We start from the raw sequence: 25,595 nt of genomic DNA on the forward strand, positions 1-25,595 counted from the left end.
CCTTCCTTCCTTCCTTCCTTCCTTCCTTCCTTCCTTCCTTCCTTCCTCCCTTCCTCCCCCTCCTTCCTTCCTTCCCCTCCTTCCTTTCTTCCCCTCCTTCCTTCTTGGGTCTTACAAGTTAGATTCCTTTTTTATGGACCATGCCTTAAACTCAAATCACTCTGGATCTCATTGATTGGCCAACAATAGGTCCCAGACCATGCCTCACTGGGTCTTGTTTGTGTTCTGATAGCTCAGAATGAGTGTAAAGAGCAATTGTTTGTATTTTGGCCTGAAACCCTGAGGGTCTTCTCCTCCCAGATTGATTTTTTTTTTGTTTGTTTTTTTACTAGGTAAAAGAGGTAATTCTTTGCTTCATTTTTATTTAGCCTTAATCACTGAATGGGTGTTGCCTCAGATAAACTGAGACCTGGGAAAGACTTTAGCTTAGAAAGGCCAAGGTCTTCCACTACAATGGGGGCCATCTCCAGTCATCCTGATCTATATCTTGCCACTGGACCCAGATGGCTCTGGAGGAGAGAGTGAGGCTGGTGACTTTGCACAGCCCTGCCTCACTTAAATCCAATTCACTTGCAAGTCATAACATCACCTTCCTGATTTGAAAATGAAGGACAAACAACAACAGTAACAACATTCAGAATGACTGCAGAGAGTAGTGGGAAGGGCTCTGATTTGTAGTTAAGAGATGCCTCTAACACTTATTAGCTATATTACTATGGTCAAGACACCTCCCTTCTCTGATCCTCAGTTTCCCTGAATGTAAAATTGGATCATAATGTTTACTCTACCCCTTAGGGTTGTTATGAGGAAAGTACTTTTATGCTTTAAGACCTTGGCTTGCCAAAGAAAGGTAAGCTATTACTTGGTCAGCACTTTAAAGCATTTCCTTTCCTTTTTTAAATGGGAGTTTGTGTTGGTACCAAGAATCAGAGCCCTAGTACAAGTTTTCAGGTATGTCAAGCAAAATGATTGTGTTGCTATTTGGAGGGCATCAGCCCTACTGCACTCACCATTTTTTTCTGATATTTTCAGTACTATATTGCCTAAAATTCCATCAGTGTAAATTCATTCCTTTCTGAGGGCACACTGTGGGACTTTTAAAAGTATAAAAGACCCTAGGAAGGATGCATATTCCTATTATATGTTTTTACAACATTGCTATAACATCAATCAATTTCATATTCATCTGGTAATAGTTAATATATTTAAGCTTTTAATTTTTTAATTTTTGTAAAGTTGTCATACAAGGAATATGATTTACTTTAAAAAATTTGTAGCTTTGAAATAAACAACTAATTTAGTCCTATTATGGAGTTAACTTTTCAATTTCCCTTTCATTTGAAAATCAGCTCTCTGTTCCTGTAAACTATGTCTCTCTTAATGCTGCCCAACCTCACATTCATATTTGGCTGCCTCTTATACTGTTGACTCATTGGGCTTGTAGGTCACTAAAAAACCAAGATCTTTTTCAGAGCAATTTCTGTCTAACCCTATGTTATAATTGGGGTGTTAATTTTTTGTACCTAAGTATAACACATTTATTCCTATTGGATTTTTTCTTGTTAGATTCAGTCCAAAGCTGGAGCCTGTGAAGATCCTTTTAGATCCTGACTCGGATCCATTGTGTCAGCTGTCCCTCCCAGCTTTGTGTCATCTTCATTCATTCTTCAAGTGGGATCCTCTAGTGGCCCCCTCTTGCCACATTGATTTTGAACCCTTAACAACTACTTTTGAGTCTGGCTATCCAGTCACGTATGAACCCATCTGATTGTATTAGCATTTACTTCTTATCCTTCCATCTTCTCCACATGATTATTACAGATGTTTTTTTATCAAGAACTTTGCTAAAAATCTAGGTAAATGACTCCCCATCATTTACTAGTTTTGAAATCTTATAAAACAACAACAACAAAAAAGAAACCTACCAGCCATACATATTAACTCCACCCACATCATTTGCATAACCTCTTGCCATAATTGCCTTTACCTTCTTTGGCTGAATTTTCATTAATCTTTCAAAATGCAACTACAAGAGACTAACTCTTCCATGGAGCCTCCTCTGACCACTGCTGCATAGACATGGTGTTAGTTTCCTGAGGCTTTGAAGTGACCAGTTTGGATGAAATGATCTCTAAGATTCCTGCCAGCTCTGATATTCTTTGGTCCTGTGACCTCTCCCATCTCTAAGCTTATAGTACTTTTTGTCTGTACTGTTATTTGGTATTTAATCTGATAATGTCCTATGACATCTCTTACATAGTTGTCCTCTAAGTGTTATTTAACTTTTCATGTATTATCACATCACTTTTTAGTTGTGGTTGTCTGATCTTTTCTACTTGATTGTAATTTCAAAGCCCCTAGAGAAGTGTTATGAATACTTAATAATTTTAGTTACATATGTAATAACTGACACTTTTTAACAGCAATTTAAAGTTTACACAATGCTTATATACATTATTTCATTAGTCTCATGACAACCTTATGTTGTAGGTCCTATAGATATTATGATGACCATTTTGCAGGCTCAGAGAGAGTTTAAGTGACTTGTTCACATTATCAGAGGTAAGAGTTGAACCAAGGTTTCTTTGCCTTAAGTAAGACCAGTATGCTATCTACTATGCCAACTTGCCTCATATAAGAAGAAGCAGAGGACGTATGGTAATGGTAAATGTGGTGAAATTACCCTACTTGTACATAACAGATAGGAGATTAAAACCATGTTAGAATATGTTGACATTGTTATTTGTCACATGCTTTTATGCTTTTAATTATTGTAAATCACCCTATAGGTTCTACCCCAGGGATGAAGACCCAAGTCTGAGCTATGACTTAGGACCTTGAGTTAGGGAAACAATATGGTACATTGTATATATTAATCACTTAATAAGCCATTGAAATACAGGATTCCACTGTAGCCAGAGGTTTCAGACCAGAAAGGTAATCAAGGAGTCTGGTTTCTAGTCTTAGTGCAACATGATCTTGAGTAAGTCATTTTATCTGGGGCTCAGTTTATATATCTATAAAATTGTGAGATTGGATTAGACAATCTCTAACTTCCTTTGTAATTTTAATATTCTGTGATCTATATATTCAGTTGGGAACTGATTGGAGCTTTGAAGTAAGATAGGGATTCTGAAAGGCAGAGTTAAGGAGAAAGTACATTTCAGGCAAGAAAAATGATTTGTGCAAATGCCTGAAGGTTAGGGAGATGACATTTTCATAAAGAATTGGTCTATGTTGGGTGGAGCCTTTATGAAAAATTTATAGAAAGGCATGTATTGGAATCACAGAGGAGAAGAAAGCATGGAGGAATTGTGATCCATCGGAGATCTATCAAAGTATCACTTCAATTCAATAAATATCTCTCAATGCACTGAGCTTGGAATCAGGAAGACTCAGTTTCATGAGTTCAAATCTGGCCTCAGACATTAACTAGTGTGACCTTGGGCAAGTCACTTAACTTTGTTTGCCTCAGTTTCTCATCTGTAAAATAAATCGGAGAAGGAAATGGCAAACCATTCCAGTATCTTTGCTAAGAAAACCCCAAAATGAGGTTACAAAGAGTCAAATATGACTGAGATGATGCATCAACAACATCAACAAAAGGTACAAGTGATAGAGAGGAAACATGCCAAAGTAGGAAGAACATGATTTAGGTATCAACTTCTGGTAGTCTTAGTCAAGGTTAAAGAAAATATTGAAAGATTGTCCTAGACCTTGCATAGACTGTGAATGAGTTAATGGCTTCATGCATTGAATTAAAAAAAAAAAGGTTAACTACTGTAACTAGAAGATTTATGTTTTAGAAACTCATTAAAGAATAATCAAATTTCTAGGTGATTATCATTGTTTGCTTCCTTTCTTCCCTCTACCCCATTTGAAATAAAGTTATAGAAGATAAAGGACACAGGTTGGCTGCCAAGATCTCCCTTTGAGATGAAAGTAAACATCAAAAGAGGTTACCTTCTTACAGGCTGTGACTGAGCTCCCCAAACTGCTTCCTGAACTTTCGGTGCCACTGCACTGTTGCTCAGAAGCTTCATACGTCAATGAGGTTTCAAAGGTGCTGATGAAGATGTGAGTGCACCCAAAACACAGAAAAAGAGAACATGTCCCAGTAAGTTACAGTCGTTCACAGGATTGGTAAAAAAAAAAAAAAAAAAAAAAAGTGACCAAAAAACCAAGCAACCAACCAAACAAAAAAACAACCCTTCACACAATTTGTTAGAAATAGTCTTCTTTTCTAGATTACATCAAACCCTAAAAATTCATTGCTGGCATGAGCATTTCCTTGTTTGGCTCAGCTTTCCCAATTTGTAGACTCATCATGAACCGTCCTATTGTGTATAGGAAATTGCAGTGCTATCTATGCCTGCAGACGACTATAATGCTTAGATGGACAGAATTGCATCTGCTTGCCTTAATAATACCCTAGTGAATATCATGGCCATCTTTTCTTAAATTAATGGTTGTACAAGGATTCTTAACCTTTTTTATGACATCGACCTCCCCCTTTCCCATGCTGGCATTCCGGTGAAGTCCATGGACCTCTCCTTGGAATAATATTTTTAAATGAAAAACTAAAATACACAGGATTACAAAGAAAAGCAATATTATCAAAATATAGTCATCACAATATTAAAATACAAGTTGATGGGCTTCAGGTTAAGAACTCTTGTCCTAGACTCATAGAATATCAGAACCTCAAGATCAACTAATTAAATCCTTTCATTTTTCAGAGTAGGAAGCTGAAGTCCAGAAAGACGACATGGTATGTCCAAAAAGTCAGTGATTGAATTCTTTGTTGCGTCCTGCCTCAAAATGTCACAAGAAAAATACCTCATTTTTTCCCTCACTACTGTCTGGAGACTTGAGTTATGTTGTAGAAAGAAGACTATTTTCTACATAAATTGGACCAGATGATGTTAAAGTTCTTTTCATGTCTAACATTCTTCATTCTATACTTCTGATATTCAAAACTAGGCACTGTGTAATCTGATAAACCTAAGACTTTAAAAGCATTATTTGTAAATAATATTTTTCAATTAAAAAAAAACTTTCAAAAGTCAAAGACTACAACTTTAGGTGGTTGAATTAAAATGTAATTAAATTTAATATCTTAAAAAAGTTTTTTTGTACCTGTTTTCCTGCAGCCCCTCCAACATTTATTATTTTCCCTTATTTTTATCAACTTTTCCAATCTGATAAATCTGAGGTAGAAACTCAGAGTGATTTTATGTGCATTTCTTTAATTATTTATGATATGGAACACTTTTTAAAAATGTGGTAGTAGATACCTTTAATTTCTTTTCTTGAGAATTTCCTGTTCATACCTTTGCCTATCAACTGAGAAATGGTTCATAAACTTATAAATATGAATCAGTTCTTTATGCATATTGAAAATGCCACCTTTATCAGGGAAATTTGCTACAAAGATTTTTCCTTCTGTTACTTATTTCCCTTATAATCTTAGCTGCTTTGGTTTTGTTTAGGCAAAACCTTTTTAACTTTATATAATCAAGATTACAGATTTTATCTTCTGTGATGCCTTTTATCCCTTGTTTGGTCATGAACTCTTCCTCACAGATCTGCAAACTATTGGCTTCTTGGTCTTCTAATTTATTCCAATTTTCTCAACATTTTTTGGGTACAGCTATTCTGGAACGTAATTTATCACCTAGCCCCCAAAGTATGAAATGCTACATACCACTTTACCCAGCAATAGCATTCATTACTAGGCTTATACTCAAACAAGATCAAAGAAAAAGGAAAAGTTCCTGAATGTAAAAGTGTATATATCCATATCTATATCTATCTATCTATCTGTCTATCTATCTATCTATCTGTCTGTCTGTCTGTCTGTCTGTCTGTCTATCTGTCTATCTATCTCAGCTCTTTTGTGGTAGAAAAGAACTAGAAACTAAGGAGGTGTTAAAAAATTGGGGAATGGCTAAACAAATGATGGTATGTTAATGGAATAGTTATTATGTTCTATAAGAAATGATGAAGAGGATAAAAACCCTGAGACGTTGTGTATGAATTGATGTAGAGTAACAGTTTAAATAAAGCAACAACTATAAAAATGAACAATGTTGAGGAATTTAAGGACTCTGATCAATGTAATGATCAACCATGATATCAAGGAAGAAATGATAAAGAATGCTACCCATCTCTTGACAAAGATGTTATGGACTATATATGCAGAATGAAACACATTTTTGACATGGCCAGTATAAGAATTTGTTGTACTTGACTAGCATATTTGTTACAAAGGTTTGCCTTTCTTTCTTTTATTGGTGGAGGGAGGGAGAGAATATACATGCTTGTTATTTGAAAAAAAAATGAATTTAATTAAAAAAAGGACAGTTTGAAGGATAGGAAAGCTCCCACTTTGAAAATATGGTGATTTTCAATTTAAAATACTACATTAGACCTTTAATTCTCCTTGGATGCCAGCAATTTTTTTTCCTGTACAAGGTATATGAAAACATATCTACTGATATTCAAATACTCTTTTAACTTTCCATCTAATTCTAAATATGTCACAACTTTTCCCTAAAAACCATCAACAAAAAAGTATTTCATAAGAATCATGCATTTCTAATTGTTTTATTTCAAGAATAGCATTTCTATGCCCAAGTTTTTACATTTACATTTATAAATTTGTTTCAATTCAGCAGGTCATGAGTCAAATAATTAATGAAATAAATATGAACTTTTTCTATTAATATACATTTAAACCAATGAAGACCTATGAATAGTGTCCACTGTTATTTTTGGATTATACATGTACATAGATAAGTATGTATATAATTATACACATAGATATATGCATTTTATATGTATGTATGTATGCACAGATATATATTTGAAAAATACATATTTTATATGAAATATACATATGTATATACATACATATATTGAGGCAATATGGCAGAGTGAACAGAGAACTGGCTTTGAAGCCAGAAAGACTGGGATTCTAATCCTGTCTCTGAAGCATATGGGCTGAGTGATCCTGGATAAGTCACTTAACTTCTCAGTGCTCTAGGAAACTCTAAGACTATAATTTGAAGAGAAGGTATATTGATACATCCTCTATATTATAGAGGAAGTTTCTTAACCTAGGAGTTCCCTATATCAATGAAATTAAAGTTTCAGAGCAAGACAAAATAAAAATTTGATGCAATATATAACAAATACCAATTGGAAGGTATTAGGCAATTCAGACAAAATTCTGCTTTGGATAATTTAGTAAAAATACATTTTAAAAATTAAATCTAAATACTAGTTGATATATGCTTCCCATAGTACCTGGCACAAAGTGGAAGCTTAATAAATGCTTGTTGACTTGATGCAGGCTAAGGCTAGATTAATTCAAGTCATATCACCAATTTCATTTTTGAACTTTAAAGATACAGCAACATTATTTGTTGACACCGGAGAGGATTTGTATAGCCAACCATGGAATAGAATAGGACATATATGGAGCTACTCTATTCTTCTGTTGACCCAACCCATTTTTGGTTTCCCTTTTAGTGATAACAACACATTCCCTATGGAGTAATATAGCATTTGATATGAGCTAGATGTAAAGGGTGACCTCAAAGCTTCCCTATTTCCACTCCTTCATATCCCACTGCTAAAGGAGAGATATAATCTGTTAAGCCAAGTTCTGTTCTGATTTCTTCTTGAATCCAAATGCCATTCCAGGCTCTCCTTCTTATGAGCTATGTTACCTGAGGTAAGGCACTTCTTCCCTGAAACTTTGTTTCTTCAACAAAAGAGGGGATCCTACAGTTGATTGTAGGATCACAGATTTAGAGATGGAAGGGACTCGGATGGAGCTGGTGGAATGTTCTCAACTTCACAGATGAGAAAACTAATATCCAAGGGATATAAGTGGTCCAAAGTCATATAGGTAGGTATTAGACCCAGAATTTTAAACAAGATCCTCTTAACTTCAAACCCAGAACTCCCATATAGGTTCTGTAACATGTTAGATCTTCTGAATTTAGCTCATTTAAGGTAGAATGTAACGGCAGCAAGGTGGGGCATTGGATAGAGTGCTGGGCCCTTGAGTCAGGAAAACTCATCTTCTTGAATTCAAATCTAGCCTCAGACACTTACTGGTTGTATAACCCTGGGCAAGTCACTTAATCCTGTTTGCCTCAGTTTTCTCATCTGTAAAATGGACTAAAGAAGGAAATGGCAAATCATTTTAGTATCTTTGCCAAAAAATTCCCAAATGGGATCATAAAGAGTTGGATACAACAGAAACAACTGAACAAAAACAAAGACAGAAGGTACTACACAACAATGTATCTCCACAGATGTTGTGGAAAAACTGAGGGGAAAAAGACCACTAAGCCTGCAAATCTTGAAGGCACCTTTTGGCTCTAAAGCTGTGATTCTATGATTCCTTTTGACACAGCTTAGTGTCAGAGAGCTTCCAACTTCTGTCCAGAAACAGCACAGATATCCATCACGACATGCTAGAAGATTTGAGTTTGTTTGAAACTGACCAAAATCAAAGATTATTTCAGTTTGAAATAATGTGGGCTACAAGCCAAGGGAAGGAGGAATTAGTCTCTGCAGGAGACAGGGTCATGTTGTGTGTGGGAGGGGCAGGGTAATTGGCCATATGCTAAAATAGCCATTGTGTTCTATCACTAGTGAGTCCTTATGGGACCACAGGTGGGCTGATGGATCCCTTTCATCACATGAAATCCCAGGACATATGTCGATTGTGTTGTTTCCCCTTTATCTTTTACTGAGCCAAAGCATCAAATAGAGGAAACAATCTGGACTGGGAAATGACCGGGTGGAGAGCTTAGCTGGAGGTATCCGGCTCCCAATGGTCTCACAAAGCATAGGAACAGAACACCTCAATGTACCACTCCTGGCCGTACCTGGGCATGCTGCTACTCACTTCCTTCTGTGCCCACCACCTTCCAGGAAGGAAGGAGGAAGTCTATATGATAACAAAAAGAACAGGCACAATTATAAATCCAAGTTCAAAAATAGATGCCATTTAAAGTCACCAGAAAATGATTGCAACAAGCTTTGGATAATGCCTGATTTCCAAAATCATATGTGAAGAAGATGTGTCTCTCTAGCTGAACATCGTACGTGAGCATGGACTCGTGGTAGCTGGGTTATTTTATCTATGTTTTTATATATAAGACAATCTGTTTCTGTACCTTTGAGATGAAAGTGAAATTCTAAAGTATTTATGAAGGTGACTTTCTTAGTTTCCAGAGAAGCAGCATACTTGCTCCTACATGATGTGACAAAGGTGGCAGAGACAAAAAACTATTTATTAAAATCTCTTTATTTTGGTAGAGAGAAGCTTGCCACAGAGTTGAAGTATAGCCCCCTAACTCAATATTAATGGGTAAATTGGCAAGCTCTTTACTGAGAAAATTGTGAAGAGTATTAATATTTATTAAGCAAATCCCCTCAGAAGGATAAGGTGTTAAAATACCATAAAAAGGGTTGTTTTATATGACAAGATAGAACAAGAGCGGAAAGGACAAAAAATGAAGGCAAGAAAACAAATTTTGAAGTGGGTTTTTGAAAAGTCACCCTTCAGGTGTGTTAGGAGAGCGAGGCAACCTTGAAGTATATTAGTATAATACTTTAAAATTCACTACTTGTGTGATCTTGGGAAAGCTATTCAACTTACCTCTCTGGGCTTCAATTTCCTCATCCGTAAAATGAGGACATTGGACTAAACTGGCTTCTGAGGTTCCTCCCATTTCTCTGATCCTGTGATACTTCTAGGATTTAGTGTTTTGTCAAAAGGAGTATACCCTCTCTGATACTGATCAAAAACCTCCTACCTCTGGAGAGAACTTACTGTGAATTTCGGTGGCTGAAAAAAATTCATCACCTGGTGGGCAAACTTCTGTTAATGAGACTTTCTGCATTTGATTAAGCTGGTTTGGGACAAGAGTCACAGGCTTCCTGGCCAATACCTCAAGCCTTTCCAACTTGATAGGAGTTGTCAGAGTCTGGACATTTGAGAACCCAGAGAAGACTATGCACCATGTTGAGGAGGATGGTTGGTACAGGGAGATATTCTGATATGACATATAAATATGAACCTGAATTAACACTGTATTGGAGTCATCAATGATTCATTCAATTTAAATAAACAGATTCAGCATCATCCATGTAAATGATGTGGAAAGTAAGCAATTTCCTTTTCTAAGGAGAAAAGAATCTTAGGAGCTGGGGGAAAATCAGTGGCTGGTATGTAAGGACTGAAGCATAGGGGAACATAGTAGAACATCTTTTGCTAGAGTTTGCACAAAGGGATTTTTGGTTTCAAGGCTAAAGATGCAGCCTTCTTCCAAATTAGCTGCCATCATTCATAACATGAGCAGCTAGATGGTGCACTGGATAGAGTGTCATGCCTGGAGTCAGGAAGACCTAAGTTCAGAGTCTGCTTCAATCACTTACTAGAGTGTGACCCTAGGCAAGTCATGTAACTATTTACCTCAGTTTCCTCATCTGTAAAATGGACTGGAGAAGGAAATAGCAAGCCACTCTAGTAACTTTGCCAATAAAACTCTGTCTGAAGAGTCAGACCATTGAACAACATTAAACCATTGAATAGCATTAAACCATTGAACAACAAAAATTCACATTGTAGATTGTTATTAATTAATAAAGGGGGGGGCAGTTAAGACAATCTAAGAGAATATTTTGTTGGGGGAGAATTAATTTTTGTTCATGGCACTTGAAGGATGTTAGAATTACGGCAGCTATTGAACATAACCAGGATAACACCTCTTACCACCAGCATAGTGGCTATAAATAGGTGTTGCAATGAATAGAGAGCTAAACCTTGAGCCAGAAAGACCTCAGTTCAAATCCAGTCCCAGACATTTTTTTGGATCTATGTCACTCTGGTCAAGTCACATAGTCTGCTTAGTTTTCTCATCTATAAAAGGGGAATAATAATAGCACCTACCTCCCAAAGTCAGTGGGAGGATATGAGATAACATTTGTAAAGTGCATATAAATGCAAGCTATTATTCTTAGTGCTAATGGACTCCATAGCAATTCGATGTTATGACATAAAACAACCTAAATAAAACTATGCATTAGATAGATACATGGATAGATAAAACATTTATTAAATGGTTAATATATGCCAGGCGCTATGCTAAATGATGATGGCGATACAAATACAAAATAAGAAAAACCTAATAGTCTCTACTCACAAGGAGTTTACATTTCAGTAAGAGAACACGAAAAACATAAAGAGCACTTGGAAAATCAAGGGGTGTGTGTGTGTGTGTGTGTGTGTGTGTGTGTGTGTGTGTGTGTGTGTGTTGGGGAGGACGGAATGCCTTGCTAATCCCAAGATTTGTTATAGAGTCATCTGCAGGAGGACAAGGCACCTGGTGGGGAGGGTGAGCACTGGAGAATGAATGAGTTGAGCTGGGGTGAAGTGAACATCATGGATAGGGCCCCCTCACTAAACAGTGACACTGGTCAAGACTTTATGATTGTGGTCTCTGAAGTAGTATAATAGCAGATCCTCTTATATTAAAAACTAAACTTTAAGTGTATATGTATGAATTGCAAGGGATTCCTCCAAATACCTTTGAATAGGTCCCAGAATCCCAGAATAACTGAATTTCAGATTTGGAAGAGATCTTATACGCCATTTAGCACAGTCTGTACATGAATGAAAATCTCTACTACATCACTCCCTGGTGGTCATCCAGCTTTTGTCTGAAGAGCTTTGATAACAGAATGAGTGATAGTAGAAGAAAATCTCTTACCTTCAAAGGCAGCTCATTTGTATAGTTCTAATGGTTAGGCAGATTTTCCTGAGATCTAGCCTAAAATTCTCCTCATAAGCCTTATGAGTATGGGCAGCTAGGTGGTACAGTGGATACAGTGCCAGGTATAAAGTCAGGAAGATTTATCTTCCTGAGTTCAAATCTGACCTCAAATACTTACTTGCTGTGTGACTCTGGGCAAGTCACTTAACCCTATTTGCCTCTGTTTCTTCATCTATAAAATGAGCTGGAGAAAGAAATGGTAAACCATTCCAGTATCTATCTTTGCAAAGAATACCCCAAATGGGATCATGAAGAGTTGTATACAACTGAAAAATGTCTGAAAAAAGCCCTATGGGAATGGTAAAATTACATTACCAGAATTATTTTGATGGGTATAAACAAAAGATCAAAAAGTTTCTTTCAGTACAGCAGGCTCCTCACAGTACATCATCATCATCATCATCATCATCATCATCATCATCATCATCATCAAGCATTGATTGAACACTCCTGTAAGCAAAGCATTGTACCAGGTACTGGGGATACAAAGAAGCATTAGGTACAGACCCTGCCCTTGTAGGCCAACGGAGCAGACAAAATAAATACCTTTCAATGCTTGCCCTAGGACAAGCAGACTAAAAGAGGAGGTTGCTTTAGCCTAGGTAAAACAATTCAAAAGCCAAAGAGACTCATCCAGCAGAAGTCTTTGAACAGTGGTTAAGGGTTTAAAACCTAACTCAGGAGCATAGGATTGTAAACTTTGAGCTGGAAGGGACCTTAGAATAGATATAGCATAATTCCTTCATTATATAGATGACAATATTGAGACCCAGAGAAGTTGTATAACTTGCCCAAGGTCACAAAGAAAGCAATTGGCACATTCAAATGAGGTCCTCTGGCTCCAAATTCAATACTCTAATCATCTACCTTCTCCAAATCTTATTTTTTTCAATCTATAAAATGAGGTGATAGGACTAGATGTCCTCTGAGATCTTGTTTTATGTTTACTTCATCATCTTCATTCCATCAACACTTAAATCTGAATCGAGCTCATTCTGTACTAGGCATTGGGGGAGAGACATAGACAGAAAAGAATGTAGTCCTTATCCTTGATGTGTTTGATGTGTATTTAAAATGTTTATAGTTCTGTTTAGACTCTGTTTAGAGAGTGATTTGTGTAAAGGTGTAAGTCATCAAATTTTTTGATACAAGTAATTTGCCCTGTGAATTTTTTATTTTGTCAAAAATGTTTTTCAGTCCTTGGGTGCTCTGAAGAAGAAAGCTATCATATAAGCAATAAACACAGAAAACATTCATCAAAGACACTCAGAAGAACAATTTCCTGTTACGGTAAAACTACATTGATTGCTGGTAAACCACAAAAGCAGACAAACTGACCTTATATACAATTAAAGGTGAGGTGAGACTTTTTTTCAATCTGGGCATGATGAGGGAGATAAAGAGAGAGTGTTCCAGTAGGGACAGACCCTCTGGCTAGAAGAGTGAAAACAAAGGACACATTGTACATTTAGCACCCTGCAAAAGATTGCTACACAATGTATCTTGTTAACACACCTGGCCCAAAGAAGGAAAGAAAGAAACAAGCATTTACTAAGTGCTTACTATGTGCCCTACATTGTGTTAAGTGTTTGCAAATATCATCACATTTGATCTTCACAATTACTTTGGGGTGAGGGAGGGTAGGTGCTATCATTATCCCCTTTTTATAGTTGAGGAAACTAAGGCAGACAGAGATTAAGTAATTTACTCAAGGTCAGTTAGTAAATATCTGAGGCAAGATTGGAACTTAGGTCTTCCTGACTCCAGGCCCAGCCCTCTGTACACTGTGCTACTTACGTGCCTAGAGTTGTAATGTTTTTAAAGCTGTGTTTTTCATTACTTGTATTCATTACAGTTTATTTGACTGTGACCTGGTGCACTCAAAAGTATTAAGCACCAGCAAATCTCCAAGTTTAGTGATAATTTTCCTGCCATGGTGCCATATGGTACTACATGTTACATCAGAGAAGGTAATTTCAAGAATTCCCCAGGATAATGCTAATGAAAACGGATCCTGTTGCTACTGCTTCAGAAATGTCAAGGTCCAACACTGTAAAAAGTCAAGTAGTACTGTCAGATTTTAAAAGGATTTGTTGTATTTGATCCTTATTAAAGAAGGTTTCTAGTAAATATTGCTATTAAATGCCCATAGTCATTTCTTCTATTGAGTCTAATTAAAACTAGCTGCACTTTATTTTTTTTGTTAAATACTTTATCAAACTTTTAATGAACGATTAGTACCAATACCATACAAATTATTCTAAAAAATTCAGAAAGCAGAGATTCCTTTTATGAGACAAATATGGTCCTAAAATCTAAACTAGTGAAGAATAAAGTACAGAAGAATGATAGGCTATCATTATATCATTATATGTATATATATATTAATATCATTAATGGGTAACCATTCAAAAATTTTAAATAAAGTCCTGTAAAACACTATAGCGATTCATACAGAGTATCAGGGATGCAAAGATGGTTTAATATCAGAAAATAATCAACATAAGCACATTAAAAACAAGAAATCCAAAACCACATGATTATCTCAGCTGATGCCCAAAAAGATTTTTGACAAAGTATAATATTCATTTATACTAGAACCCCTACAAACTACAGGCATAGGGGGACCTGTTTTAATACTGTAAACAATATTCTTTATTAAAACTTTAGTATCAGCAACTGGACAAAGAAAAATTTAGAATTACCATAGAGAGATCATTTTGAGAGGAAACTTTTTATTAGTACTTTATATTTTTAAAAAATGCTCTTGAATTTGCATAGCAAGATTAGTGAAAGACATCTGATTCCAAGTGTCCTTATTCTAAACATACCCAGGGTAAGGAACTTGACAAGTGGATATACAGAAAATTTTAAGGAAAACTTTCAAAATGGATTGGTTATTGACATTTAACTCAAGATCATGTGAGTGTCTTGAAATCCCACAATTTTTTCCTAACTAGCTAATCCAAACTTTTTAATCCTTTCTCTAAGTCTTCAGTTTATCCAGGTAGGGGGTTAGATCCTAGACTTGGAGCCTTGAGTTCAAATTCTGCCTCTGATACTTACCAGTTCTGTGACCCTAGGCAAGTTAGTTAACATCTCTCAGACTCATCTTCCTCATCTGTAAATGAGAATGTTAGCACTATCTTTACAGGGTTGTTATGAGGATCAAATGAGATAACATATACAACAGAATTGTCAAACATGGGCCAATTTTCCTGTGGTTGAACAAAATTAAGATCTAATTGGGAAATGTTTAACAAAATAAATGTACAATGGAACATAGATAATGTTAATATGTGGTTTTCTAAGCCAATATGCCCACATGGATCCTTATGTAGTTAGGTGGCCCTATTTCTATTTGAGTTTGATACCAGTGATGTACAGCATATAGCAAACCTTAAAGTGCCTTAAAGTACCATAAAATGGTAGCTATTAAATAAATACATGATAAAGCATGCCATTGACCATGTGAACAGAAGATTAAGGATAATAGGATCACAGATATAGAATTGGAAGGGGCCTCAGAAGCCACCTCATCTAACCCCCTCATTTTATAGAAGAAGAATTTGATTTCTACCATTACTTAAAATTTGCTCAGTTATTTCAGTTGTGTCTGACTCTTTGTGGCCTCGTTTGGGGTTTTCTTGGCAAAGATACTAGAATGGTTTGCCATTTCCTTCTCCAGTTCATTTTACAGATGAGGAACTGAGGCAAACAGAGTTAAGTAACTTGCCCAGAGTCACACAGCGAATAAGCATCTGAGGCCAGGTTTGAACTTGGGAAGATGAGTCTTCCTGATTCTAGGCCCAGCACTCTATTCACTGTGCCCACCTAGCTGGCCCTGCCTCTGAAAGAATAATGCTAAATGGTAATAACAGTGATGAATAAAATGTGTCACTTGCATTTGCATAAGTGATAGCCTCTTCGGGTAGAAAGCAATTATTTCAAATTACCTTCTATTTACATCCTAAATTATGCAAAACAAATCCTTGATTTTTACATTGTTAAGGTTTTACTTAATTCAGAATATGACATATAAAGACCAATAGTGGATAAATTCTATGTCATGCAAAATCCTTTTATATCTGTGGTGACCTTAAAATATTTATTGGCCAGAGCTAGCAAAATATGAAAATCTCATCATAAGCAGATGCCACTCATAAGACTTGGATTACAAGATAAAAGGCAAACCAGGTACAAGCTTCTAAATATAACATAAGAAGTTGTACAATTAGGTGGAACATGGTGGTAATGAAGCAAAAATAGAACATGATTCTTGCAGGGATTCCTGTCAGTTTAGCTCATTCTTTGCCTATCTAACCATCACAGACTGTACCTCCAATACTAGCCATCCATGTAGTAAGTTACATACCAGAAAAGTTATCTGAGGAGGGAGTATGGATGATCTGACACTACCTATAAGGAATACTAGAAAAACAATGTCAGTCCCCTTAGCAGGTCAATGGCTTGCTTCATCTTCTAGCCAGAAGGGCAGCAAAGTCTCATTTTTATTATTTTGATTGTAGAAGAATTTATGCATGCTTGTGAACAGGACAGCATTGTTAATACAGGAAGAAATTGTTACTACCGGAGAGCTTGGTAAGTTCTGAAATGTCTGTAGGTTTGGAATTTGGAGAGTTACAAAATAAGTGATCCAGAGTGTCTTACCAACATGACTGAATGCTGCTGCATTGAGACCTTGGAACTAAAAAGGTAGGAAACCATTTCTGACTCATTTCGCTGAATGTATTGCAGCCTCCCTTTACCTCTGGTCTTTAACTGGGGCCCTCGAACTTCTCCAAAACTTGTCTGGTGTCCAAGGCACACTTCTAATAGTCTTCTCATCATGAAGGCTGTCTCCTGTTTCTGAGCTCCTATTCCCTATTGCACACAGCTCATTAGAGGCTTCTTTCATGCCTGTCTCACTTCCACTTGGATTTCCAAATTGGGAATAACATGTAGGGCAATCGTGAATAAATTCAGTTTAACTTGTTTCCCACCACCAGGAGGCACAAGGTCTCGCACATATTGGGCACAGTCTGCCATGATTCATTTCTGGCTTTCTGATAGCAAATCGATCTCTTTCTCTTTTCCTAGCAACAGCCATTGCTGGGCTTATTTTCAATGTCATCATCATTAAGATCAGGTAACTCAACTAAAGGCTCAGGTCCCTAGAGTGGCATTATGGTATGGCTGCATGAGGCCATTTACGTCACCTTGCCTATGTCTGCAGAAGTGTGTTAACGGCTATAGCACTTAAGAAGCTTGTTACTGGGCAAAGTAAAGTACATGTTAGGCAAGCAACATTACTACCTTCCCTGAGTTACAGTAAAGCCTCACAAATTCAGATTAATTGGGAATAAGTCAAACTAATGAAATCTAGTTTTCTTAAAGTATGAGTTATAAAATTATAAAAAAAATATATTTCTATAACTCAAATTCAATTAAGGTATTGCCTGATGTTAGTAATTACTCTACCAATTATTTATAAGTGAATAGGTGTTTCTAAGACACTTGATACTTGAAAACAGTTCACTCTCAAGTATTACAGAAAATCCCACGGTAATCATGGTTATCCCTTTGAAAATATTTAGCAAACCTTTTCTGCACAGATATTACAATACTAAGCTTATGTCAGATCCCTGCCCCAATTATCATAAATTTCAAATCAATGGAGCAGAATTAATGAGATTTTACTGCAGTGAGGAAAAAGTGGGGAAAGTATTAGCCTGAAATATGCATTAAGGGCTGTCTTACAATCTTAGACTTGATGTTTCATGTGTCCTGGGGAGAATTAATTGAAGGGTAACTAAAGACTATGCAATGGGTTATGTATCTATGCAATGTACCTGTTTATACATAGAGTAGACAAGCAGCATTTGGGTCATCCATCCATCTAAAGTCTTATCCTTTTAACATTTGTGCATCATGTAACTGCAACGTGGCGTATTCCTGTTGCATGAATAAGGTAACTGCAGTTAGGAAAACTGCCTTTGCTCCATTTATAAGGCTAATTTGTGAATTGTGTTTTGCTTGTTTTTAGAAACTCAGTCTCCTTATCTCACCTGGGTTAGAAGTACAGTGGTCACTTGTGGGCCTGATCTCAATGCTGATCAGCTTTGATCTGCTTCACCTCTAACCTGGACCAGTTCACCCATCCTTTAGTGACCCCCTCACTCTTCGGGGTTCATCATATTGGTACTAGACTTAATGTGGGCATCTAATTGACTTTAACCCTACTTCATCTCAGAATTCCTATGCTTAAGTGATCCACCAGGCTTAGCCTACCCAGTAGCAGGGAATTACAAGTATGTGCTGCTTGAAGTATTGTGGTCTTTATTATATATATATATATATATATATATATATATATATATATATATATATGTGTGTGTGTGTGTGTGTGTGTGTGTGTATGTATATATATATACACACACACATATACACACATATATACAATATTCCAACTTCAAAATTACATTGAAAGTTATCTTATTAGGAATTGCCGGATTTCAAATTTTCTTCCTCTTGTCTCTCTGAAAAGAATGATGATTTGCTACTTCATTTCCCACTAAATATTTCCCACTAAAGGCAAGGAATCAGTATACTGCATTTGCATTTCTGTCCATACCAATCAATCAACAAGCATTTATTCAACACTTACATTCTGTATTCCTCTGAGAAACATGGAACACTACAACCTTAGAATAATAAAAGGCTCATGTGACTCAAGGACAATGGAGGGACCTAGGATGGGGTTGCCATGTATTGCTAGCCCTGACTTCTGTGTGAGGAGGATAAAAGACATCCACAAGTAGAGGTAAAGTGGAAGAGTAAGTGGGATGGCAGAGTGATAACAACAGATGATCAAAAAACATTTATTTAGGATCTACTATGTGCCAAGCACTATGCTAGGTATCGGGGATACAAATAAAAAAATGTGACAATCCCTTCTTCCAAGAAGCTTGAATTCTACTGGGATAAAGATTCATTATATTCATGGATAGAAAAATACAAAATTTAGACTATAGAATGCAAAAATGTATACAGGTGAGGAAAGGTGGCACTAATTAATGAGAAAGTCAAGAAGGATCTCTTGAAGGAGGAGACACACTTTAGCTGAACCTTGAAGGGGTTCCAAGAGTCAAATGGGAGGAGGGAGAGTATTCCAGGCAAGGGGGAACAGTCTTCACAAAAGTACAGAGTGGGGAGATGGCACAGTATGCGCTATGAATAGCAAAGAAACTAGTTTGGATGGAGTGTGTATGGGTCACATAGTAAGCACTTAATAAATGCTTTAGTCATCTGTCAAAAGCACTGATATTACTAAGGATGATGTTTGTTCTTCTCTTCTATCTTTGCATCCTTTCCTGGGAACCCTAATTTTTCCTGGGGAATAACTTGGTTGTGAAACTATATGGGGCTTATTTAGACAACAGCCTAAGCAGAGAGCGCTTAAGTGAGATGGAGATTACTGCAAAACGGATGTCAACTCAGCAGGCTTAGAAATCCTCTGGAATAATTCTGCATTGCTGTAGCTTTTGGGAGATTTACTTAAATTACTGAAGGAGGCTACAGATGGAGTTTCTAGGTTAGAGAAATAGTCCATAAACAGCAGAGAAATCAGTTGGAAAGGGGCAACTATCACTGATGCGGAAAGGAGATCCAGGGGCCTGAGCTAATGACTTTTTGGTTTCCTCAATTGCCTTAATGGACTGAGTGCTGGTTCACTGGTGTTTTAGAACCTCCAAAGACTGAGCATGCTTTTCAAAAGGAATTGATATCCCTCTTAGCCTGAAGGAAGGGGATTAGAAATTATTACTAAAAAACCACTTGACTGAACTTTGTCCAGGTGATACCTGATAGCATAGCAATTGTCAGGCAGGAAACCATTTCTTCAATGCCACAGTTTAATGTATAATTTATCTTAGCACAGCTATTGGGAAGCTCTCAAAGGATTCTCTCCATAGGATCATAGATTTGGAAGAAGAAGGGAAGAAATCATCTTGGCCGCACACCTCCTCACCTTCCATTCTACAGATTAAAAAACTGAGGTCCAAAGTGAACTGCCTTGCTCAAGATCACATAGGTAGTAAGTAGCAATCAGGATTTTAACCCAGTTTCTCTGACTCCAAATCTAGCACCTTTCCCCCCTGCCCTGCATAGCTGGGAACAGTGGATGGAGTGCTGGATTTGGGTCAGGAAGAAGACCTAGGTTTGAATTATGTCCTAGATATTTACTAGCAGCATGACTCTGGACAAATCAGTTTTCTGAATCTCGGTTTTCTTATATTTCAAAGGAAGTTAATAATAGTGACTTCTTTCTGGGTTTGTTGTGAGGATCATATGATACAATGCTCCATAAAAAAGTTTTGCAGACTTCAAAACACAATGAAATATGAGGTATTTTTGTGGTTCTAGACTTGTGATTTCATTAATACAGGGCACTCCCACTTGCCCAGTGTAGACGGGGAACTCATTTGTAACTTATTGTCTCTTAGACTAAGTGCTCTTAACCTTTTGAATGGCAGTCTCACAATGCTTATGAGTCCCTTCTAGAATGCTATTTTTAAATGCATAAAATAAAATACAAGGAAAACAAATTATACTGAAAGACAGTTATCAAAGCATTAAAAAAAGAACAAATTCACAGAGTGCAGGTTGAGAAGCCTTATTTGAGACAGTTGCTTGAGGCACCAAGAGGTTGAATGTCTTGCTTATGGTAACACATGTAGTATTGCTCATGTCAGAGTCAAGTCTTGACCTCAGACATTCCTGACTCCAAAACCGGACCCTCCATCCACTATACAATGTTGCCTCTTCCAAGCTCTTCTGCCTACCTATGGACTTCTCCCACTGAAATTCCCCACAGCCTCTGGGACCATGGGCTCTGACTGGTTTGCTTTTGCTTTATTTCATTGGGCCCTAGACCTATGAAGTCACTTCTTGACCACCTCCCCACATCTCCATACTTTCCACCCTCTTTTTAACTCTTGTTTTCTTGTACATGCTGTTTTCCCCTTTTAGAATATAAGTTCCTTGAGGACAGGTGCTATCTTACTTTCTTGTATTCTTTTTTCTAGCACTTATCATAGTGTTTGGCACATAAAATACCTAATAAATGTTTTTTTCATTTATTCAAAGCTATTTTATATAATATGAACACCGTTTTCATTGTATTTCTTAGAAATCATCCTAATGAACAGCAACCAACTTTTCATACTGTTCTTTCATTATTAGTATGCTTAATTTATATGGGAGAATAGATCTTCAGGATGTATCTTCTCCTTGGGAAGATTCTCTTTGAGGAACTTTCCAGGTGTGAAATATATCAGAACAGCCTTCTATGTTCTGCCTAAGCTCTTGGCTTCCTCCCTTACTCCTGAAATTGCTTTCACAGAAAGTAACACACTGTTGAAACACTTCCTTTGGGTGTGTTTGAGACTGAAAACCTGCCCCACAGATATCTTAATATCTGATATCAAGGGTGGTTGTTCTGGGAAATCCAATGTTTTATTCATTTTCTTTGAGCTGTAGTTTCACACCTGGATTTATTTCCCTTCATGCTTGTAGCTATACCTTTGTCTACTTTAGCTGTAGCGTCTATGTTGACACCTGCCTCCTGGGCTCCTCCATGAAGACCAGAAGTGTGTGTTGGGGGTGGGGAAGCCGTCACCTGTCCCACTCCAGCCACTTCAAATGCCCCTGCCCAGGGACCTGGAGGGAGTAGGGAAAGGGCCTCCCTGAAAAGCAGAGACAGAATATAGAGTGGATAGAACAAGCCTGCGAGCAAGGAGGACCTGGGTTTAAGTCCTACTCTCACTATATCGCCTTTGCTTTCACTTCCTTTCCTTGAACTCACTTCTCACATCTGCCTCTGTTAAATACTAACTCAGTGACCATGGACAAATCACTCAATCTCAGATGAGGGATCTATTGACAGATTCCAGGGGGTCAGGGAACTAAGATAGGAAAAAAATAGTTACCTCTTTATTTCCACCAAACTCTAACTTGTATTTAGCGTTTCTTTCAACTATAATTTATTTTTAAAAACCACAACATGATTCTGAGAAGGGGTCCCTAGGCTTTGCCAGACTGCCAAAAGGATCTGACACACAGCAATGGTTAAGAACCCTATTTTGGTTTTAAGAGTGCTTCTGTAATTTTTTCTGAAATCATTATAGCCTTCTATTTTGAGGCTGAATTGAATATTGATAGTCATGGATATACATTGATCAGAAATTTAGAATTGGAAGGGACTTCATTTAGTTCCAAATCTCTCATTTTACAGAGGGGGAGACTGAAGCCAAGTGGATGGAAGTGACCTGAATAAAATCTCACGGTAAGTGGCAGAGAGAGAATTCGAACCCAGGATTCCCACATTCAGCACTCCCTCCTCTGTCCCACACTGCCAGTCAAAGGCATCAAGTAATCACAGCACTTTCCCCACAGCCCCATTAATTAATAAACTGAAGATAGCTATGGGAATTTGAAACTCTAGAGAAATCAGTGTCAGCGATAACAAAAGCCAGTGATGATCGGTGTTAAATTTTAGGAAGCAAATTTGCTCAAACTAATTTGTTCTGGGTGGCTGTCGAGACACGGCTGATGTCAATTATAATTATACTCCGCAAAGAGGTATAGAGCTAGTAGAGCACTGTGGAAATCAGGGAATTCGGCAAGTAGGGCCAACCCTGAATGATGCCCATTAAGTTCAGGTTCATCTGAAAAATATGCATGTGCATAACATAAATAGCTATTCCATGAATAGTGCTCTAATTTCAAGATGCTGCTATTACATATTGGAATCTCGTATGCAGAGAATAGCAGTGAAGAGTCCTCCTTTGTCAGAGGACTCTCTGGCTACTCTTGCTTTCCTATTGCAGCCATTTCAATCGAGATAAGGAAAGACTAGAGAAATCCTGGACACAACATTGGGCCTAAGTACAAGCAGGATAGGAGGTTGTCTACCTGGTGCTATCCCAGGGGCCAGGAAACAATAATAACACATATTTATATAGGTCCTAAAGGTCTACAAAGTGCCTTCCTGAAAATAGCCCTGTGAAGTAGGTAGTACAACTATATGCCTGGATAAGGTAACCAAGGCCCAGAGAGGTAAAATGATTTTCTTTGGGCCACATGGTTAATGAAAGTAAGGGAGGAGATTTGAATCTTTGTTTCTTAAATCCAAAGTACAATGTCTTTTACTCTAAACCAACTTGTTTTTTTTCCTGAAAAAGCAAAAAGCAAAATCCCTAAATAAGCAAGCAATAACAACAACAACAATAATCCCACTTGGTCAAAAATCACTTTTTCATCCAGCTTGAGCTTAAATTCAAAATCTGCTAGGGGGAGCAAAAAATTCTTGTTACTGATAATCTTATTAATTCATCATCACCCATTACCACTCTCTGGGAGAAAAGACCCTAGGGCAGAGGTTTCCAAACTTATTTGGCTTGCTGCCCCCTTTAAAAAATTACTCAAGTCTCCCTGGAAATCTACTTTTTTTAACCCTTTAACTTTTTTTTTTTTAATTTGAGTCATTTTGAACTACTACCACCTCCTGGATCATTCCAGCACCCTCCAGGGGGTGGCATCATCCACTTTGGGAACCTAGAGGAGTGGAAAAGATATGTTTTGACAGGAAGAAGAAAATGGAGTAGGGACAGAGATCATAGGCCCAGTCAGTGTGGTACTGAATAACTAGTGGACATCGAGAGTTTGAGCTAAATGAAAGTAGGTGATGGAGTTCTGCAGAAAATCCCTATCTGCTTGACACCCTATACTTAGAGCTGACCTCCATGACTACTAAATTTGGCTTTTTCAACTCTTTCCCTCCCACATCCCACAACCAACTTAGATTTCTTGGACATGGCTCCTGAAAGGTAAATCAGAAGAAGGCAAGGCATTACATTTTGTTCAGTTACTCATATGGCTGGTATGGAGGACCAATATTTAGTTCAAAGGATTTAAAACTATCAGCAGATTTGGAGAATAAGTAGTGGCAGAAACTTTTATGGGATGATAGAATTAAATGTTAGCTATCATTTAAAAAACAAACTCATGGATTCTAAGTAGGCCACTAAGAACAAAGCAGCACACAAGAAGGGTTAGCTGATTAACTTTTATGATGAACAATGGATTTTGAAAAGGATTCAAAAGATCTCATTCAGAGTCACAGTTAGGCATATTTTCATTTGGGACAAAACAATAATTGAATAGATTTGGGTGTTTGAGAGGAAAGGTGGGAGTGGAAGAGAGAAGAGTTTGATCATGGGTGCAGCTGTACCTAGAGAGGGGGCAGTCTGAATCTTCTATCTACAGGGGTTATAGCAGAGAGCTGACCCCATAACATGGGCACCTCAGTGATGTGACCCTAGAGGGGATAGGCAGGGAATACTGGCAGGTAGAACACTGCTAGATGAGATTAATAAGGGCACAGCCATCTCAAGGAGAAAATATATCCTCCTGGGGAGAAAGCATCCATTTCCCCACAAATATTGGGAGCCTGGGATAAAGCCTGAATTAATCCATCTTAGTTATACCAATATACAGTGTTGGTCAGTGAGGTGATGAGGATGACTCTGAAGTCATAGGTCTGGGTGTCTGATAAGACAGTAAGATGGAAATTGGGAAGAGGAAGGGCTGCTCAGGTAGGAGGTATAGAGATTATGTTCTGTTTTAGGCATGTTGAAATTGAAATAACTATCCAGTTCAAAATCTCCAAAAGGCAGACTCTGGGGAAAGTCTAGGGCTAGATAAATTATCTGAGAGTCATCTGGATAGAGATGATAATTGAACCCATGGGAGATAATGAGATCACCAAGTGAGAGAGTGTAAATAGAAAACAGAAGAGAGTTTGGTATAGAACATTCGGAAAGACCCGCATGAGTCTCATGGTTGAAGAACTAGCAAGGAGTCTGAGTGGTCAGACAAGTAGGAGGTGAACTAGGAGAGATAACCATTATTAAATCCTAGAGAGGAGAGAAATCCCTACCTACCTGCAAGGAACTTGGAGAAGGGGGATATTACACATGCATAAATATATATTATAAAAGATACCATTTGATAAGTACAAAGGAGAGATTTGAGCAAACTGCTATATGGAGTCCAGAGGTGGGGAGATCCTAAATCCTAGAGAGTATCTAGGAGGAGGAGGAGGTCATTAACTCCTATGTCAAATGCTGCAGAGAAGTCAGGAAATATAGGTACTGAGAAAAATTAGATTTTTGCAGTAAAGATACCATTGGTAAATTTGGAGAGAGCAATTTCAATTGAAAGTCAGTTCATTTGGAAGCCAGATTGCAGAAGTTTTAAAAGGGAGTGAGGAGAGAGAAAGTGGAGTCATCTAGTGAAGATGGCTTTCTCAATGAATTTTTCTGAAAAGGAGAGATAAGAGAAAATAGTGAGTTGGAGGAAGCAATTGGATCACATAGAGGTTTTCAAGGATTGAGGAGACATTATAGGCAGCAGAGAATTAGCCATTAAATAGGGAGAGATTAAGATAAGAAAGAAAGTGGGGAAGATAGTAGAAATCATATGCAAGAGAAGATGGAAGGGAATAAGATCCAGGGTACATATAGAGGGGTTGGCCTTACTTCTTCACCTCATATTGGAATGAAGGAGGAGGTAGTGGTATATGATGTCAGAAGGATTTGGAGCAGGGGAGGAGAGAGCTCAAGGCTGTGTGTGTGTGTGTGTGTGTGTGTGTGTGTGTGTGTGTGTGTGTGT

General features: G+C 37.4%; 1 protein-coding gene across 2 annotated transcripts in view; it reads right to left on the bottom strand.

Annotated features, from left to right (window-relative positions):
* Positions 1-25,595, bottom strand: part of SPHKAP (SPHK1 interactor, AKAP domain containing) — a 173,938-nt gene that overhangs the window by 116,603 nt on the left and 31,740 nt on the right. For both annotated transcript variants that reach the window (XM_027875705.1, XM_027875704.1), the window contains exon 2: positions 3,964-4,066. In XM_027875705.1, the coding sequence (XP_027731506.1) occupies positions 3,964-4,066 (103 nt within the window). The remainder of the gene's footprint in view (positions 1-3,963; positions 4,067-25,595) is intronic.

Source organism: Vombatus ursinus, unplaced genomic scaffold, assembly GCF_900497805.2.
Source record: "Vombatus ursinus unplaced genomic scaffold, bare-nosed wombat genome assembly UNPS02014810.1, whole genome shotgun sequence".
Classification (NCBI taxonomy): Eukaryota; Metazoa; Chordata; class Mammalia; order Diprotodontia; family Vombatidae; genus Vombatus; species Vombatus ursinus.